Raw genomic sequence first — 22780 nt, forward strand, 5'->3', positions numbered from 1 at the left:
GTTTACATAAGTAACATATTACCGTATCATCTGATATAAAGATACGGTATTCAGTTTGCTCGAATACTATTAGTATTGAGCTGGGTAATTTATCATTATCGTCTGGGTTTATATATAATTGACGGCGGAAGCTGCCAATATGCCCGTATTCGTCATTAGCGAAGCCGGCCTTTATAAAAGTTATCGGTGATAGTATTCTAATTGACAAATTTTCGATAGCGTTTTTAATTACATCATGAGGGATAATCGGCTGCACGTTAGATAGTATTATTCGTTTGGCTGGGTTAATTAGACGACGGAATGTTATCTTTGAGTTATTAATGACGATGTGTGACTGTTGGCTAATGATTTGTTCCACGATATTTTTATTTGCAAAATAAATGCAAAATCTGTTATTAGATATTCTAGAGGCGAATGTTATGTTGGTTGGTGAAGTGAGTTGACTGAAAGCTTTAATATACTCTATTTGAGGGACATCTTCGATTGAGTTAAAAACGATTGCTTGATCTTTTTTAGGAAATTGTATATTTGCTGTGGTTTCGGCGAAAGTTTTAGTGTTGTTGGTTTGAGGAACGTACTGTGAAAAGTCGAGGGAGTTGGGTTTGGTGAGGTCCATATTTTTGGATATGGAGAGAGTGTTTTAGGCACCTGCTGTAACTATGGATAACAATAGTGTGTCTACATACCTTCTTAATTGCTGTTCGTAGAGTATTACTGCTATCGGAAGCTATATAAATGCGTTTTACGGTGACCGTGGCACACGTGTGTGTCGGTCGGAGGTAACACACGTACTGTGCGAAAATTATTGTTCAATTTAAAAATTGAAATTGCAATGAAAGTTAAAATTATATAAATTTAATTTACATTTTATTCAAAAGTAGAAAAAGGCGGGTAAGTCGTGGATGTCGCTCTCTTGTACAATAGGCTACAAGTGGGTTACTGTAATGGATGGAATTAAATTTGAATCCAATGATATTATTTATATCATTGTATACGAAATTATAATAGAAATATTATAGATTGTTAAAAAATTTCAAATCTTAGATTTAAAAAGAAAATTTTTTATGAATTTCTAGTTTGAAATAATTTGCGAATTTTCGTGATTTTTACATATGTAGTCAAAATTCAAACTTTGAATGCTTGTAAAAAAAAATTGTGACTACGCATTTATTTTATTTTTCAATTGCTATTGTAAAAATATAATAGGAGCCCCATGTATTAAATTTTCAAATCTTAGATATAAAAGGAACATTTTTTATGAATTTCTATCATAAAATAATTTACGAATTTTCGTGATTTATATTATGTAAAAATTTGAACTTTAAATGCTTATAAATAAAAATTGTGACCATGAATTTATTTTATTTTTCAACTGCTATTGTTAAAATGTGTTAGAAGCCTTGTATTAAATTTTCAAGCTTTTCTACCGAACAAATAAATTTTTATCGATATTTAAGAAAAAAAAAACTAAAAAAGTTGAAAAATTAAAATGTCAGTAAACAGCTCAAAACAAATCTAAATATTTTGAAAATTTTATCAAATATATAAAATGCCTATATAAACATTCAGTGAAAATGTCAAGTATCTGCGGTCATTTGTTTTAGAGTTACAGTAGTTACCCAAAAATAAGGAAATCGCTAAAAGTGAAAATCCAATGTTGTAAAAATTTAAATTTTAAATGCTCTTAAAAATTTAATTTGAATTTCCGGTGGACTTTTTATTTGTGATAAAGATTGAAAAACTTGTAAGGAATCTTGTATTAAATTTTGAAATCTTAGATTTAAAAAGAAAATTTTTTATGAATTTCTAGCTTAAAATAATTTGTGAATTTCGTGATTTTTACATATGGGACTATGTATTCCTTTTATTTTACAACTGCTATTGAAACAATATATAGGAAGCCTTATATGGTCATTTTTTTAAAGTAACATCAAAAACCAAAACGATCTTGTCGAAAATCGATTGTGTGTAAAAATTACCGTTTTTTCCTTAATTTTTAGTTTGTTTATCCCAATAATTAAGAAAACAATTTTTTACTTTTGACTCCCCCGAAGTGCCAACTAGTTTTATTTTCTGATCAAATGAGGTACTGAAGTCGAAAATCGAAGCACTTTTACTGCCCCCAAAACGTGATGACAAATACAAAAAAAATACACACACATCATTGTAAAATCAATACATTCCTCGTTCCATTCAGAATCTAAAATACGTTCAAAATACAAATAAACTATAATTTCTTTTCTGTCAGATATGCATACGTACTTATTATTATAATTCCTATCTGTTACTTACATATTTTCTGAACAAAAACAAATCAACGAGCATATCATATCATTAAACAAAAAAAAAGAAACTCCAATAATTCGTAATAATAATATTGTTATTTCTAGGCTGCAGTCAAAGTGGAAACTCATTCCTGCCGTCATGCTACTAAGCCGAACAACAAAGAAAAAAATCAAAATCCCAAATGCATCGCTTGTGAGTATATACAAATAATTAATACATTATACATTTTTTACTGTATATTAATTACCATTAAAAATGCATTTAAATTGAACTTTGCCTAATGGCATATATCGCGAAACATCCATAAAAATATAGTAAGACGATTTATGCGATATGACGTATACAAATAATGAAATAAAGTGAAATAACAGCTTATTAATTTTAAGTGACAACATGCTGGACAAACTTAACCTATGAGAGAGATGCAACGATAATATTTTTTTTTTTTTTTTTTTTTATTAATGATACCCTCGGCAACATGGGCCATTGGGTTTAAAGTGAGAAATATATATAAAGAGAAAAAAAAATTACATGAATTGTATCTATGTCTAAATTAAACTAAATTTTGGTTAGAAGATTGGCGGCTGCAACGATAATATTATTGTATGTTATACTTATAATATCACCTGGCCGCTACATAGCACACATATGCATATTGACGGTTTAAAAAATAAACAACTTAACGGTCCATGCTCGCACATAACGTTGAGGATATTAGTCAACATTGAGGAGGGGAGTGAGAAAGGTCTTCATCGACAAGACATAATATTATAAATGGCCTTTGACATAAAGCTTGGTGGTACCTATTATAACATGACGTGTTGTATAAGTAAGGGTGTAAGGGAACGTGGTATGTCGTACATACCAGCGATACTTCATACGTCACGTGGGTATGGACAGACGCACATGCGTACCAGCGCATAATTGAACATTAAACCACTATAGGGCAGATGAGTAACAACGGAGAAAGGAATCCATCGAATCGGGTTCGACCATACGCGAGTTGCGAAGTACCTACAGCGCACTTAACTCGAGTCCCGAATTCACCGTTCTATAATCGCATATTTAGGCATTAGGCGTAAAATTAAATACAAATCACAGTTTTCTCTAAATATCCTAAAAAATTTATTTCCAAGTTCAAAATTCGTCAAATAGATCAAACGACTTACAAAATAAAACTTTGCATTACTAACTTTTGCTGTGTTTGGAGCATTTTTTCAGTTTTTAAACTGAGTAAATATTTTGTATTAAAATCGATAATATTTGATATAAAATTGTCATAAACTAGGTACCTACTTCACTAATTAAATAGATATAATATTTATGTGCTTAATATACTTCATCGTATTATAATTATAATATCATGTATACGGTTACTAGACAAAAACGGTGGCGGACGCACAGTGGTATATTCAACGACGTTTTCATCGGTAAATATGTTATATTCTCGTACATAATATAGATAGGTAGTTATGTTTACGACTCACATCAACCACCATTACTAAATTACTAGATTACTTATAATTAAATAACGCAAATAGATTTTTTATTAGTAATTTTTTTAAACATAATTTTAAAAACCATTTTTAAGTATATGTATTTTCTTAGGACACTTAACAACATTTTGTAATATTCTTAGTGCATCAAATCATATTTTTAAAGTCTTTTTTTTATCTTTTAAGAAATAAAATGCATGCCCTAATAATCATTGTTCAAAAAAATAGGGGTTTCAAAAAGACCAAGTGCACTATGCTTTTGCAGCAAATACCAATAGTAATAATAATAATATGTTATTACCTTGTGGCGAAGGTCATCGGTCATAATTGTCAAGCAAAATCATACAAGTTCTTCTTATAGTGAAATAAATAGCGGTTTTTCGAGTAATGCCTTTCTTCCTCTCTTTCTTTGCGGCCCGACGAGATAGTATTATAATATTACACTATTTCTTACATTAAACCTGAAACCGGATAATAATTAATAAGTCCAGCTAATGCGTATCATTATATGAGTTAAACTATTATCATAATATTATAATGAAATACGTATTCGATATACTAGGAACAGAGCACTATTAAACCCAAAATCGGAACAAATGCACTTTACCACGCCCCTCACGAATATCAAAAAGTTTTAAACTTTGAGAGGCTATAACTTCCAAAATAATGGTTTCCGGGAAAAAAATTAAAAAAATTAAAATCAGCGTCGAAATTACGTCTTAAAAGACAAAAAAAATTTGATAAAATACATTTTAAACTCAAAATTGACATTCCGTTGACCGTTCGAGTAAAACATGACGAAATATTAATTCAACCGGACCGTTAATACCCATTGTAATGTCGTTATGCCTTTTACAATTATATACACTACAAAACTCTCGTTTAAACTTTAATAGTCGCCACATACTGCAGCGATAGAGGTAAAATTCTTTTGTCTTGACGGTGCCGCTGCGGTGGCGGTAAAATTGTGTCCGATGACATTTTGCCGTAACCACTACCGCGGCCACCGCCATTACTATCGCTGTAACGAGTGCCTTTACTTGGTATGCATATTATTATTCTCCTACATGAATTTCCGTGAAGTCAATCTCACTTCTACTATGAATATACATACTCATTACGCGAACACTTGCAGTGTTGCCAATGTCGAGACCGGTTTGTTGTCTTGGTTTTTATTATGGTTTCTACGGGTATAATGTTTAAGGGCATAATTATATTGAATTTTGTATTGTTCATTTTTCACTAACACGTGGCAACGACAATAAATAAATGGAAGAAAAATCTAAATCATGGTGTATAGTCTATACCATAAACCTAAATCTAATGTACCTAAACTTAAATCTAGACCTTATGGCTTATACTAGTAGAAAAGTAATGAGTTCATGGAAAGTGTAACGATATATGCACCTAGAGGAAGTTTATTGTTGCATTTTGTCGACAAGACAGCCCACATCACTGCGACACATCTGTGCACTACTCGTATGCTATTGTTGTACACGATTGATTTATAAATTTTGTAATTTACATTTTTCGGCTGGGAAAAATACGTACCTATTTGACATAATTTGTACGTGTTCTACGTGAAGCAATATCATATACGAATTCTTCTTCTATATTCAAAGTAATCGCGTTTTTCTCTCTGTTTTTCTTCTATTGCGAGTCAACGAGTTAATATTGTGCTACAGAACCGGATAAAAACAGTCTCACTAATGCGTATCGCAAACAACATAGTACGTGTTAACATAATGATGTGCGCCTTCGATACGGAAAAAAAGACTATATTATGATGCCGAGTGAATATGCTATTTTTCGAGAAAAGAGCGACGAAAAATTAAATAATCGGGACCGTGAGTAGGTACATTTTATTATATTACAATATCATATTATAGCGTCGTCGTGATGGTGATTACATATATATTATTATTTATTATATACGATATAGGTAATGGAAGTGTGGGGTTTGATGTTACGAAGGCGATATTATACATATAATATTATTATGATATACATATATTCTTAATGTACCTAAGTCCTATTGTACACCGTACTTCATATATGTCCCGTTTAATTATTCATTTAAAGAGTGATTTACACCAGTCAATATGTCGGTATTTTAAAGAAAAAAAATTTAACGCCATATAGCAATCATTGTTCGTTCGAAAAATAAGTATTTCAGAATTCCTCAGTGCTTTTGCTGCAAATAATAATGATAATAAGGGAGGATATCTACAATTGTAATTTTAGAAAAAAAATCATACGAGTTCTTTTAATCATAAAAATTGTGATTTTCCGCGCCATGTCTTTCTTTTTCTGGCGTTAATGTTGAGCTACACCATTTCTTACCCTAAGTCTGTGACCGACTTACGGCCTTATTAAATCGTATAGCAAACACCACAACGATATGCTCGCTTTCTATATACTGCGAGAAACACTACAACTTACAATGAGTGTAGGAAAAATAATCCAGGGAAAAAAAGCCACGGGAAAAATAAGCCACGGAAAAAAAAGCCAAATTACGCAATAATTAAACATATAACAATTAAAATTAAAGTATTAAATTAAGTATTATTTAAAAATTGTTTATACATAATTGGCCAAATATATAAATAATAAAATTTAAAGTATTATTCAACATTTTTAAACATTGGTCATATTGTATACATAATACATATATATCGGAGTTGGTAAATTGAGTCCCAAATGACCCTAACTCGGTAAATTGAGTCCCGGGGAAAAATAGGTAGTAGGTAATTTGAGTCCCACAGACTATATATATATATATAATTATTAATACACGGGAATTTTTACGCAAAACCAGTTTTCGATCAAATCGATGATATCTATATACAGTTTTATTTTCAAAAATTTCGACTTTTTTTTAGTTATTTATAGACCACTGAAATTTTCGATTTTTTTTAAAAATTTTTTCTGAAGTGTCGGTAAAAAAATGATGGACAACCAAAAAAACATGAAAATTTAATACAAGGTTCCTTATGAGTTGTTCTAATTGTAGCTAAAAAAAATTAAAAATCGTTAGTCACAATTTTTTTTTTAAGCGTTTATAGTTCAAATTTTTACGAAATCTGTCGAAAACGCGAATATTTGCAAGTAATTTTTTGTATTTATAACTAAGAATTAAAAATACAACACTAAGTTTTCCATAAGTTTTCCTTCAAATAGCTATAGATAAAACTCGAAACTTCATTATAGGAACAATTTTAAGTGCGTTTGAATTTTAAATTTTTTCGAAATAGCGTAACGATAACGATTTATCCTCAAACGAATTTAAATATTTGTTATTATTCAAAAAGTATAAGTCCTATGACACATGAAAATTTTACCAGTTATTTAGATTGGCATTTTCTTTACATGATTTAATTTTCAAAATATTTTGACTTTTTTTGAGATATTTATAGACAATTAAAATTTTCAATTTTTCTAAAAAATTTTTTTGGAGTGTCGATAAATTTTTTTAGCCCTATAAAAAGACTTGAAATTTTGATACAAAGTTTCTCATAAGTAATTCTAATAGTGATTAAAAAAATATAAGAATACATAGGCACAATTTTCTTTTATTAGCATTTGAAATTTTGATGTTCAAATATTGGCAAAAATTCGTCAAAACCATGAATATATTTTTTTTGTGTCTGTCATCTCGTTATGGGGCAGTAAAAGTGCTTTAATTTTTGACTTCAGTACCTTATTCGACCAGAAAGTGAATCTAGTTGGTACTTTGGTGGTCAAAAGTAAAAAATTCTTATATATTTTTCTAAATAATCGGGATAAACAAACTAAAAATTAAGGGGAAAACGGGAAATTTTACGCACAATAAGTTTTCGACAAAATCGATTTTGATTATTGATGAAACTTTAAAACCAATGACCATTGATACATAAAATTTTTGACCGAATGTTTTTATAAGTATATTCTATCCACCATGAAGTTTTCAAAAATTTTTTACTTATGTTGTACTATTCATAGGTATATGGAATTTTCGATAATTATTAGTTTTTTTTAAAATGAATATCGATAAAAATGTATATTTTGGGTAGAGATTGGAAGATTTAATACAAGGCTCTTAATATATTGTTACAATAGCAGTTGAAAAATAAAAGAAATTCATAGTCACAATTTTATTTTATAAGCATTCAAATTTTTAATTTTGACATAATACGTAATAATCACAAAAATTCGCAAATTGTTTTAAGCTAGAAATTCATAAAAAAATTTCTTTTTAAATCTAAGATTTGAAAGTTTAATACAAGATTCCTTAAAAATTTGTCAATCTTTATCACAAAAAAAATGTCCACCGGAAATTCAAATTAAATTTTTATTAACATTTGAATTGGTTTCAAATATTGACAAAAATTCGTCAAAACCATGAATATTTACAAATTATTTTGTAGTTCAAAACTCATAATATTGTTTATATTTGTATCTAAGGTTATAAAATTTAACACTAAGTTTTGTTTCAAATAGCTATAGAGAAAATATGAAGCGTCATTATAGGAAAAATGTTTTGAGCGTTTGAGTTTTAAATTTTTATGAAATCGCGTAATGATAACGATTTATCCTCAAACCAGGTATATGTATGTCTATGATAATATAAAGTATTATGAATTATGATAACTACATGCAATGTTTTTGGAAAAATTTATTAACCATGCCTTATTCAAAATGCATCCTAATTGAAAAATAATTTATTTGTTTCAAAATAGAATATGACAATATTTAAATATAATATCCTAGACTGACAAATCATCTCCATTCAGAATCGTTTTTCGTATACAATGATACCTATCATTGCATTCAAATTTAATCCCATCCATTACCCTAACCTACTGTACAGCAGAGCGACATCCACGACTTACCCGCTTTTTTTTTCTTGGCTTTTTTTCCGTGGCTTTTTTTCTGACTACCCTTACAAAATACCACTTATAAATCCAAGATCGACACTCCATTTCGAGTGAACGAAATTCTAGATTGAAGTATACTTTCGAGTTACTAAAAATGAATTTGTAGACATATAATGTCATGGTGGCTATAGTGGCTACAACAACTAATGGAAGTGTAGGGTTCAATAGCGGGAAGTGATATTACATAATATTATGACAGATACCGTATACTTCATAAATTCCCCGTTCAATTATTCATTGGAAGAATTATTATGTGCCAGTAAATATGTACTTTTGCAAAAACTAATTATAACATAATATGTTGTGCCTTGACTTACATCATAAAGTCTTACAGTTTGAATAAATTACGACGTTCCTCCACAACAGTAGTTCTAAAGATTAAATAACAACATCAAAGTATATTTATTATGGTAGTCAGAAAAAAAAGCCAAGAAAAAAAATCCACGGGAAAAATAAGTCACGGAAAAAAAAGCCAAATAACAATAATTAAATAATATATAACAATTAAAATTAAAGTATTAAATTAGGTATTATTTAAAAATTGTTTACATATTATTGGTCATATATATATATATGTATTTAATTATTAATAAACAGGTTATATTATTATATAAACAATTTTATTTTTATATAATATGAATACGGACAATACAGTAGACCAGCTGTGTTAAAAATTTTAAATTAATTAACATATACCCTGTGTATTAATAATTATATATGTGTATACAATATGACCAATGTTTAAAAATGTTGAATAATACTTTAAATTTTATTATTTATATATTTGACCAATTATGTATAAACAATTTTTAAATAATACCTAATTTAATACTTTAATTTTAATTGTTATGCCTATGTTTAATTATTTTAATTTGGCTTTTTTCCGTGGCTTTTTTCCCCTGGATTTTTTTTCCTACATTCATTTATTATAATATATGCCTACCCTACTATATTCTATCAGTAACGATATACATTTTGTTTATGCGGTGGGGCATAAACTTGGAATAGGTACATATCAACATTTCTGGTGGAGGGTCAAAAACGTGAAATATCAAGTACTTAAATACCTTTAAATATCTTTTATATCTATTTCAAAGGTTTCTCTATTAAAATTTTATTAATAATATTATGTTATTAAAAAATAGAGTTAAGCTATTTTAAACGGAGTAAGTACCTATATATCACTTAAGATTTTTATGATTTTTTTGACTTATTATACGTACATAAATAATTAATTATTTTTCTAATTTTAATTCATTAATTTTTTTTTAATGCAAGTACTTAGTTTTCTAATTTATTTGCTACTATTTTTGAAATTATTTTTATTATACTACGAAAATCACTGAAATTATAGAATACAATAAAAAAAGGAATCGATATAAATGGTAAATAAATATTTTATGTAAATATGTAATTATAAATCTTAGGTACAGATGTCTGCCTTAAAATTAAACTTTTAGTTCTTTTTCTTTTTCAGTTATTAAAAAATAAACTATTTTTCTTTTTCATTTTCGTAATGTTTATCATTATTATTGTTGCTGTTGCTGTGGTTGTTGTTGTTGTTATATTGGTATATAATTTGCTATTTTTAAATTTAAAATATACATATAATATACGTATGTAGGGTGATCTACCAAATATGCTCATATTGCTCACCCCCATTTGTTTCTTTAATAAATTCTGATTTTTGACATTTTTAAATACACTCAGACAATTTTGTTTCAAATTTTTCAATTTTCTTGTACTGCTTAAGAAGTGTAATCCTTGCACAAACTTCTGTTTTTAAAAAGGGGTGTGCATTATAATATTGTATTTTTATTTTATCTTTAAGCTTCATTAAATCTGTCACTAGTTTTTGTGAATTAGCATAAACAATGCATCCAAAATTGAGAAATCATTAGAATAATCATTTAATTGTTGAATTGGATTTGTATCATTAACAATTTCAACTGTAGAAAAAATAATAGATTAATTTTGACTCCATATCGAACCATGCACAACTAGTAAAATGACCACCACAATGTTCGCACTAAATGTACGGATATTAATTTATATCTCAGTGGGCTAAAGTCGAAGTGCACACTCAATATATTATTAAGTACCTATACAATATTATATACACTGACTGTAACTGCACGTGCGTTTAACGGCTTTGTATCATTCATGACGAGTCTGCGTGAGGTAAAAGGCACAACATCATAATAATAATAATATATTATAATTACGTTGTCCTGTGCTTTGTACCTATATGTGTAATTATTATTTCGTTGTTTTGCTCTCATACTGGGTTAACGAGAAGAGAGGTCGTACGAAGTCCTTTATGCATACTACAACATATAAGATATAACGCATACATGTATAGCAGGGGTCGCAAACCTTTTCAAACAAGTGAGCTACATTTGAAATTTTTAGCCCCAGGTGATCGACATCTAGGAGGATTTAGGTCTTTAGAAAGAGATTTGTTTTATGAACAAAAAAAAAAAAAGGTCTAAGCTCCAAAGAATAAATATTTATTGTTTCTTCATGATGATAATAATAATAATAATAATTTAATATATTGATAATACACGAGAAATAGTAAAAAAAAGCGGGTAAGTCGTGTATGTCGCTCTGCTGTACAGTAGGTTACAAGTGGGTTACTGTAATGGATGGAATTAAATTTGAATCCAATATTATATCATTGTATACGAAAAACGATTCTGAGCGAAGACGGTTTATCAGTCTAGGATATATTATAGATTATTAAAAATTTTCAAATCTTAGTTTTAAAAAGAAAAATTTTTATGAATTTCTAGTTTTAAATAATTTGCAAATTTTCGTGATTTTCGTGATTTTTACATATGTTGTTAAAATTAAAATTTTGAATGCTCGTAAAAAAAAATTGTGACTATATTTTTATTTTATTTTTCACCTGCTATTGTAAAAATATGTTGGGAGCATTGTATTAAATTTTCAAATCTTAGATATAAAATGAAAATTTTTTATGAATTTCTAGCATAAAATAATTTACTAATTTTCTTGATTTTTACATAATATGTTGTAAAAATTCAAACTTTGAATGCTTATAAAAAAAATTGTGGCTATGTATTTCTTTTATTTTTCAACTTCTATTGTAAAAATATGTTAGGAGCCTTGTATTAAATTTTCAAATCTTAGAATTAAAAAGGAAAACTTTTATGAATTTCTATCTAAGATAATTTGAATATTGCCGTAATTTTTACGTATTTAGTCAAAATTTGAACTTTAAATGCTTATAAAAAAAAATTGTGACTATATATTTCTTTTATTTTTCAATTGCTATTGTGAAAATATATAATGAGCCTTGTATTAAATTTTTAAATCTTAGATATAAAAGGAAAATTTTTTATGAATTTCTAGCATAAAATAATTTACGAATTTTCGTGATTTTTACATAATATGTTGTAAAAATTCAAACTTTGAATGCTTATAAAAAAAAATTGTGCCTACGAATTTTTAATATTTTTTAACTTCTATTGTTACAATGTGTTAGAAGCCTTGTAATAAATTTTCAAGCTTTTCTACCGAACAAATAAATTTTTATCGATATTTATAGAAAAAAAAACTAATAAAGTTGAAAAATTAAAATGTCAGTAAACAGCTCAAAACAAATCTAAATATTTTGAAAATTTTATCAAATATATAACACGCCTATATAAACATTCAGTCAAAATTTCAAGTATCTGTGGTAATTTGTTTTAGAGTTACACCAAAATAAGGAAATCGCTAAAAGTTAAAATCCAATGTTGTAAAAATTTAAATTTCAAATGCTCATAAAAATTTAATTTGAATTTCAGGTGGAATTTTTATTTGTGATAAAGATTGAAAAAATTGTAAGGAATCTTGTATTAAATTTTTAAATCTTAGATTTAAAAAGAAAATTTTTTATGAATTTCTAGCTTAAAATAATTTGTGAATTTTCGTGATTTTTACATATTTTGTAAAAATTCAAACTTTGAATGCTTATAAAAAAAAATTGTGACAATGAATTTCTTTTATTTTTCAACTGCTATTGTAACAATATGTTAAGAGCCTTGTATTTAATTTTCAAGCTTTTCTACCCAACAAATAAATTTTTATCGATATTAATTTAAAAAAAACTAATAATGATCGAAAATTTGAAATGCCTATGAATAGTTCAACTTAAGTAGAAATTTTTTGAAAATTGCATGGTGGATAGAATATACTTATATAAACATTAGGTGAAAATTGCATGTATCTATGGTCATTTGTTTTAAAGTTACATCAAAAACCAAAATCGATTTTGTCGAAAAATGAGTGTGCGTAAAATTTCCCGTTTTTCCCTTAATTTTTAGTTTGTTTTTCTCAATTATTTAGAAAAGTATTAAGAATTTTTAGTTTAATTAATTAAGAAAACCATTTTTTACTTTTGACCCCCCAAAGTACCAACTAGATTCACTTTCTGATCGAACGAGGTACTGAAGTCAAAAATCGAAGCATTTTTACTGCCCCAAAACGTGATGACAGACACAAAAAAAAAAAAAAAAAACACATCATGGTAAAATCAATACATTCATCGCTCCGCTCAGAATCTAAAAAGATATATACAAATATAGTAATCCACATTATCCGAATATTTATTACACGATCGACCGATAATGGTAAAATTAATTTTTATAACGATCGACCTATAATTCCGATCCCTGATGTATAGTATGCATAGGCGGCATAGCACATGATCTAGTACCTACCTATTTAGTTATATATACATATATATAATATGGGTTGTTAAAAACCAACAAACGTCTAATAAATGATAACAATCCGTGTATGTAGGTTTTAGGTATACATGTGTATTATGTAAGCATAGTAATATATTTCACTGTTAATAATAATAATTCAAAGTTCCGAGTGATTGTTGTGCTTCGTGTGCGACAAATTTTTGTATAGAAAAAAATGATAATTTTCTGTACACATGGTGCATGACACACGACTATATATACACAATGCTTCGTCACATGAATCGTGTTTTGAGATCAATTCATGGATTTTTTTATCTATTATATACGCTTTGAATTCAAAACCAATAAATATACCAAGTAGGAATACTAAACAGTAATTCAGCAACAGTGGCTGTAGCAGTGATCATTAATAAATGCACTCTCGCAGCAGGCTGACTTGTTTGCGGCAGCGTTACGTTTGACAAATCGTCAAAAATGAATTAAAAAGAGTGTGGCGTATGAATCCTTATATGACCATAGTGTCTGTAGGTATGTCTGTTCTGTATATGAATCGTATGAATACATATCCGTAGGAGCCGTATATGTTTTGTACCAATAGCGTATTCACATATATATATATATCATGAAAACGCGTAGGGCAAACGAATATAATGGTATATATACATGCGCCCATGTAGCCTAAAATATTACTCTGCATTTAAGAGGTCCAAAGCGTCCTAAATCGCTTGTGGAAAGCCTTGAAATTATAGTCCGCGTACACCCATTATGTATCTTTGTGGTGTGTACATCTGCAGTCGTTCGCATTATCGTTTTATTCGAATGTTCTTCATAATATGTGAAATATGTGTTCGTGCATTGCGCAGCTAGGTATAACTCATATAATATAGAACCTATATATACATATATATTATATGTTCCTAAGTTTAGTTATTTACAAAAAAATAAATTGTAAATTCACCGTCATCATTCCCCTATACTTGTACATGTAGCAAGGAAAAATATATTAATTTTCAAAAAGACCAAAAATATAAGCAATATTTAAAAAATCTATTAGACCGAGAAAAAATAGAAATCACGATATTATTACCTACCTATAATATAATATTCTTACATTTATTATGTACTTAGCTGGATCCTATTATGTTGCTAATAATAACACAGTGCTGTGGTCTGTGGTATAATAATAATTATTATTATAGTCTATAAAGAACTAGAATATGTAATTTAGGCTTTTTAATATTGTATTTTATTCCATCCACGTTTATTCGTGACTACAATAGTATACTGTAACGTATGTATATAATAATTTATTGTCATAGCGTTATGGAATTCTGATCCCGATTCTTCGTTAATTCACTTGATGACGACCTACACACGTTCATACCTTAATACAATGTAAAATAAGGATTAAACACGATTCATAAATAAATTTCATTTTTATTGTCGTATTAAATAATACTATTATTTAAAGTTTAAAATTATAAAAATATTGTTAAGCCAATCAAATTATCACACTGACGCAGATGTTGATTCATCGCAAAGATACCTACATTTAAATATGTTTAAAATATAATGCTACCTAATAAATATAAACAAATATAGGTAATGCAGTTAATTCAGAACAATCAATTTGATCATCGGTAATCGTCTAATGATGATATTTAATTTCTGAATTCTAAGCTATTTTTAGTTGTTATTTGCAATTGTATTCTCATAAGAATAACCTATTACACAATAAATCGCGGCATTATTAGTGATATTATTTATACATAGTATTCTTCAGCCGCGATAAGTCATCTTTTAATGTCTAAATTGTCTAAATTATTATTTTCGAATATGAAAGGCCATTGAAAAAACAAAATCTAAAATACGTATACATCTACTTATACAATTACTGATATCAAGTTAGTCGGGTTTTATTTTTCATATACCTACTCTTGACTTAAAAGTTGTTGTAATTGTATTCTGTGATAAATTCTTTATAAGTCGTCATGAAGATTTTTGTTTTTAATACATTTGGTAGAGTTTATGTAGATTGAAAAAATTTGTTAAAGAATAAAAAAATATAAATTTAATATTTATTGATTTATTGTGGCTTTAATGTAACAATAAATACTATCTTTAATATTTCAATTAATTCCTAATCTGACGAAAAAATTTCATTCTGAAAAATTAACGAAGTTATGAGCTAATTTATAATTTAAATGAACTTTCTGAGGTTTATCAATGTATGTATAATATGACCTTCAACCCTTGGAGCAATTTAGTAATACGGCCAATAATAATATAATACCGACTAAAATTTAATTAAAATTATATTGCTTCGTAAAAAAGTATAATTCATTACATTATTATTATAATAAATGAAAGGGAGATATTTTTCTTGTTTACATTTGATTTTAAAAATACATAAATATTATGAATTTTAACTCGTCCTATTCACGAAAAATACCGTATAGTGATTGTAGTCACGATATTAAGTTTTAAAAATCAACAATATATTTATATATACATATATATATGTAACAAAAAAAAACCGTGCTTTTATAATGGTTTAGTCACTACTGTGCAAGAAAATAATAGGCTTGAGGCTGCTTAGTTTTGGAAAGATTGGCAATATTTTTATCTGTTTTTTATCTATTATTGAATTATTCGGCACATAATAGAAACACTACATATTTAATATTAGAAATACAGATGGTATGCTAAGTAATTTTGTACGTAAAACAATTTTTTGTCTTTTCAACTACAAGATATTTTTTTTTTTTTATAATAAATTAAGCCACGGCATCTAGACCATTGGCTACTACAGATTTAAGGAGTTACATTGGAATGAAGTTGCCTAATATTAATATACAATTATTTTATAGATGGTTGATTAAATTAGAATTGATAATGAATAAAATCGTGTTCTGGATGTTGGCTGGCTGAAGGGCTTCGGCAAGAATGGATGGTACTCCTGCTTCCCGTTCTCTATCTCAAATTGGCGACATTCAGTTATGACGTGCTTGATTGTGAGCTGTGTGCCACAGCTTGTACAAATAGGGGGATCTTCCCTCTTCATCAGATGTTGATGTGTTAACGATGAGTACCCAATTCGCATTCTGTTGATTGCTGTTTCTATTTTCCTTGATATGTCCGGTGGAGAGGGCCATGCTAGGGTGGTGTATTTGATTTCATTGAGTTTTGTAGAACCTAGTCTCCAAGCTCGAAGCCATATATTGCTTGTGATTGTTTTAGATAAAGAATTGGCGTCGTGTAGAGTAAAGCCATTAAGTTTTATAGCGTCAGGGGATGTTATTGCTTGGCGAGCATTTTCGTCGGCTCTCTCGTTTCCTGTGATTTGACTGTGGCTAGGGATCCATATCAAGATGATGGAGTGTCCGGAATTAGTGAGGTTATGCAGTTGGTTCTGAATTTTTCTAGCGATTTCATTCGACGTGAAGGGGTTTTCGATGCTCCTTAAAGAACTTAGCGAGTCGCTTAGTATAGCTGCTTTGAGTATGCGTCTTGTTTTGATGAGGTCTAGAGCGTAAGAAATTGCCGTTGTCTCCGCTGAGTATATTGAGCAGAAATTGGGGAGTCTCAGCATTGATACGGGGTCTTTAAATACTACTGCAGCTCCAACTCTGTTATCCGTTTTGGAGCCATCGATGTATATTTCAGTGTGGTCACCGAGATCGGAAGTGATTGATTGTAGGTGTTGGTTAAAGATTATGGGCGGGGTATCATTCTTAGAGAGTTCGCTAAGTTCACTGTTTACATAGTTGTTGAATAGCCAAGGGGCCATCAGAGAGATTTCGTTTTTAATAAAGTCTGGGTGAGAGAAATGGGTATCATTTAGGGAGTCCGTGATTTGTTTCGTTACTTTGAGATTGTTTTGGGTACGTCTGATTGCGAGTAACATGGTGTTGTGTACCCTCCTGATGTCGAGTGGCGCGACTCCGGACAACACATTTTTAATAGGTATATAATTTAATTATTATTTTCATTTTCGGATGAGCCGTGGTGCCCCTTAAATAAGCTCGCAGTGCCTTTAGGGCACCAGGGTGCACTGCAGGTTGGGAACCGCTACAGTATAAAATATCGCACATGATTTACAAACTATGAGTCACATATCTGTAGAACAAATTATACTTGTGATTTATGAACTCACAAAATTTATTTTTAAAATTAAAAAATGTATTTATTAGGTACTTAGAAATATGCATATAAACTATAGTTAACTATATTTATATGAATTATTATGTATTAGCGGTTTTCTATGAACTTCATAATATATACGTACACACATCAAACTCACATATTTAATTTTTTTATGAAACAGTGGTAATAACAAAACATGTTATTTAATATTTAATAATTCATATTATTTTGTGTGCCCACGATGTGCTCATTATTATACATGTTTCTGTTTTATTTCGAATATTATTACTCGTATTATATTGTACATTTTATTCGTAGGATATTTCAAAAGTATATTCGAGTCGAAATAAAATTTATTATAAATAATGATTCAAAATCTGAGATAGGCGATAGGTATAATAATAATATAATCTAAGTATATAAAAATGAATATACATATATTATGTAGGTATGTCCTTTTTGCCAGTCTTAACGACTAAACTAATTTTTATGAAATAATATTTAATTAGGCGAGCTTTAATAATTCCTAGTCAAGTGTCACCAACGGGTGATTTCTTAATTCAAAATATTCATGCTACTATTATAATATCATATATACTTATTGTGCTATGTTGTATAGATTGTGTATTTCAAATTGTAAAATAAAAAAAAAATAAAAAATTAGGTAGGTAGGTATGCTTAAAGATTCAGGAATTTAGATATTGAATACCTACCCAACTATATTATTGAAGAAAAATGGAAGTGAGCAATGTGAGCATGCTTGGTGAATCATTATTATTTCGATAATATTTTATGATTTTAGTGGATTATACTTGTACAACAGCATTACATGATACCTTTGTGTGTTTAAATACTCCATGTGGGAAGGGTGGTGGTGCTAGGCAGTCGAACGAATGTGGAATCGCAAAAAAAAATCAGCCTGTGAACAGCAGCTCATCTCTGTCAAGCAAAATGACAAAACAATAAATTACTTCAGATAAACAACTCTAAATGTTCTATATTAATTTCAAAAATAAAACACGATATTGCTAACGATTCAACGCATCGCTGGGGCGCCAAACGAGAATCGTGCCATGAGAAATCATATAGAAACCGCGCTTTCGGTTCTTGTCGAACGATAGGGTTTGATTATTACTGTTATTAGTCACTAGTTATTAGACAAATTCCATGAACTCTCCAACCACTCCACCGCTAGCTCAATTCATCAGGTTGCAAATTATTATTTACTAAACTTGTATCTATAACATTATTTATTATATATTTTTTTACATACCCCAAAATATAAAACTTTTTGAGCACATTCTCTCTTTACCTATTCCTATCCTCCGCTCAAAATTCAAATTTCCTGTCAGTAATTGTTAAAGGTTCTGATATTAATATTCTGATAAAACTTATAATTTGGAAATTAGTTCAAATTACTCAGTATTTGTATAATATTGTATTTTAAGCTACTAGTTGTATTAGTTTAATAGTGATATAATTTTTTCAATCTGTTTCTTTTTATTATTAATATTATTTTTTTCTTTTTTAATTCAAATAACTCTCTAAAATTTTGTATAACACTATTAATTGATTGAAAATTTGATCAAGTTGGTACTTTGATTGCGTTCATTTTTTAATTTCCAAAACGTACAAAAAGACTACTGATTAATTATATAAAAAAAATAGTCGACATTTACTAAATAGGTAAACTTACTTCTAACAAAGTCGATACTGAATACTAAATTGTATATGTGTATCGTAACTTGTAATACAAAAGTAATAATAAATAAAACACGGATTTGTATGCATTTGCATATTTATTCTGGCTGATCGTAATAATATGCTAAGCGTGGACAAAATTTGTTTCATGACATAACGATTTTAAAAATGAATTTTTTTAGCACTTATTTTTGCATATTTCGACATTTTTCTATTTTAACTTTTAAGGACTATTTTACAATTTTAATTGAATATATATTATCTTTTAAAGTATATTTCGATGATTTTATAGACATTTTAGAAAAATATAGTATTTTAATATAAAAAAAAAGTTTTATATTTTTATAGTTTCGATTAATATCAAAATAAATAAATAGGTATAAACAGTTTTCCCAAACATGACCTTAGATCAATAATCGGGGAAATAAAATATGTACTCCTACCAAGATGAGAAAATATTTTTTAATATATTGTATAAATTAAATGTTACAAATTAAATTTATTTTTGCTAATTTGTCATGCATATTTTAATATTTTGGTGCATATAGTTGTGTAAATTGTGTATTTAAGATTTTTTACGCATATTTTATTGGTTTTTAATGCATATAAATCTACTCTCTAGAAGTCTAGACTAATAAGTAATAACTTATAACTTATTTGAACATCTGTATTGTCCGTAATATCGTAGTATTATCGTACATCACATCTTATATTTTATGGCTTAAATGTATTACCTGCTACTAGTTAGTAGTTAGTCTTATATGAAAATTTCATAATTTGATTAACCTTATTATCGGGTTTTCTATTAACGTTGTAACTTTACGAGAGCAAATTCGGATTATATGTATTCATAATATTATAATGGTATCAATATTGAAAAAATGATTATCGGCTATTGATAATTTATTGTACATACGTATATGAATATTTTTTTATAATTTTATTTCATTTGAATATAAACTCAGTTGTAAATATAACTACCTTGAAAAGTGAAAATGTATAATATAAACATTAAATAATATTATAGCTCTTATAAATTTTACGCCGGATTTTCTTTTGATGAGTTCAAAACTAATTCATGGATTTTTTTTCATATTACTTTTTTTATAAAAAATAATGTTCACGACATTTTTAAGATGTCGACGCACGAATAACTAATATTTCCATGTTAGATTAAATCTTTAGTATATATACACAAATAATTTAGTGTTTACGCTTTTCCCTTTTTGTTATAAACAGTTGAAAACAAATCGACGATAGAATTACAATAACTAAAAAGAAATTAACCATTAAAAACGGCGCTCATCTTCTATATCACCACTCGAACGTTCACTTGAACTATTACGTAAATTTTGTATTATATTACATGAAAAAAATAATAATATGAAGAGGAAACACATAAATAATAAATGCACAGTTAGTGAAAATGTTATAGCCCAAGTGGATGTAATTGCTGGATAATATATATTATTCGTCAATATTAATACAATTCGTAAACGATCGAAACACGTGAGTTCAGATAATTTTTATTGTTATTGTTATTTTTTCCAACCAAACAAAGGTAAATACTGACTATGTATACTTTGTTAATTTAATAATTGGTCGTCTGCTGCTCAATATTGATAAATAAAAAAATGTTATAAAACCTCTGTGATGTGCAATTTATGTGTACATTTCAGAATGGTACATTAAAAACGTGCTTTTTTACTGATCAATTGACAAACAAACAAATAAATAATAATAAATATGAATACGTAAAAAATAACGTGCTTCCTTCATTTTTTTTTTTACAAAAGCATTAAAATCAGTTACATTAATTTCCTGAAAATGATTCGAAATATTTTATTTTCAACTTTTTTCTATACCTTTAAGCTACAGGACTATATTCATAGAATAAAATAATGACGATAAATTCTTCACCGATTTATCAATTATATTTTATGTTTATTAATGTGTAAACTTTTTATTGTTTATTTTTTTATTTTTAACAATTAGAATAATTTAATCATCTGTTAACACAATTTATTTATTTACCAGATGCTTTTAAAGTCGTATTTCAATTATTATTAGAATTGTATAATTTTATTAAATTGTATATTATGACGGATACAATTGTCGCTTCCAAGCGTCGTCGACTCATAACAATATACGTCAATGTACAATAATTACTTGTATTGTATATTATCAATGTAAATCGTTTATTTTTCTCTAACCTACCGTTTTGAACAATTAGATACATAAAAAAAATTAATTTAAACACTTGAGATTATTTGACACGACGAGAACAATCAGCATGATTTAATTAATTTTCAATTATTTTTAGCGTGTTGACTATATTGTGTCAAAATGTAAACTCCTGTATAAAAAATAAGAATAAAAACATACAGGGACTCAGGACGATTTAATTAATCAATCATGCTCATCGCCCTTTTATTCATAATGCATTAATTTAAATCCTGATTTTTTGAATTTTAACTTTAAACTATTTTAAACATAGTTAACATAAATTGACTGCCATGTGTATCAATTATATGTGTATCACGTCCAAATTTTCAATGGTTATTGCCCTTCATATTTTCTTATATTTGCCAATTCTGTTTTGAGCATCGTGTAATAATGATGCTCAACGTTTAAATTATTTATTTATTTATATCTAGAAATTTTCCAAGCCATAACTTTAAAAAAAAATCTTAGGCTATAATATTATACATACCATATGAAGTGTTGTACTTCCTTTTTTTAGGGGGTTATCTCCCCCATTTCGTTAGTACACCTTGTATGACAATGACACTAACCATGGAGTTTTATACATATAATATAATACTCAAATCATTCGAGATAAAATCAATGCAATTGTTGGGGCAATTAACTTGTTATAAAAACCATATTTTCATATACTTTGATTTTTATACAATTAGTGCAGTAAGGTGATATACCCTTTCTTTACTTGTTAAACACGATAGGTATGTTTTTTTAGAAATAAAAATTCAGAAATAAAATTTTTAAGTTCAGAAATGTACACTCTATTAGCACTTAGAATAATAATCATTATTCATTACCAATGATTTTACATCAAATATTATAAGATATTTTATGTAATATTCAATCGAGTTATTATTTTACTTAAACGGTGTTTACTGAAAATAAAACACTAATAAGTAATAATTATATCTACTTTTAATATCGACTTATATAAATCAACATATTTTTTTTTAATAATCCGTTAAAAAACGTACATTAAAAATAGATGAAGAACGCCATAAAAAATAAGGATTTATTTTGAAAAAATTATATTTAAGCATAGGTACCTATGTACTTTATAATTCAATAAAGTTTATAACAATTTGAACAAATATATATTATCAAATGCTAGATAGGGGGAGCATGCTTGATAAATTACCCTGTATAATATAAGATTAAAATATTAGGGTATAAACCACAATGTACATTATATAATATATATATTTATATTAAATTGAATAAAATAACATAATTTAATGAGGAAAAGTCTTAT

The 22780-nt window shown here is 27.7% G+C and overlaps 1 protein-coding gene across 2 annotated transcripts in view; it reads left to right on the forward strand.

Moving 5' to 3' along the window:
* The window catches only part of LOC149054380 (receptor-type tyrosine-protein phosphatase kappa-like), a 208325-nt gene that overhangs the window by 143762 nt on the left and 41783 nt on the right, over window positions 1–22780 (forward strand). For both annotated transcript variants that reach the window (XM_089230349.1, XM_089230350.1), the window contains one exon: window positions 2391–2478. In XM_089230349.1, the coding sequence (XP_089086475.1) occupies window positions 2391–2478 (88 nt within the window). The remainder of the gene's footprint in view (window positions 1–2390; window positions 2479–22780) is intronic.

This window comes from Diuraphis noxia, unplaced genomic scaffold, assembly GCF_037042655.1.
Source record: "Diuraphis noxia isolate RWA-SAM2 unplaced genomic scaffold, SU_Dnox_SAM2 contig0007, whole genome shotgun sequence".
Classification (NCBI taxonomy): domain Eukaryota; kingdom Metazoa; phylum Arthropoda; class Insecta; order Hemiptera; family Aphididae; genus Diuraphis; species Diuraphis noxia.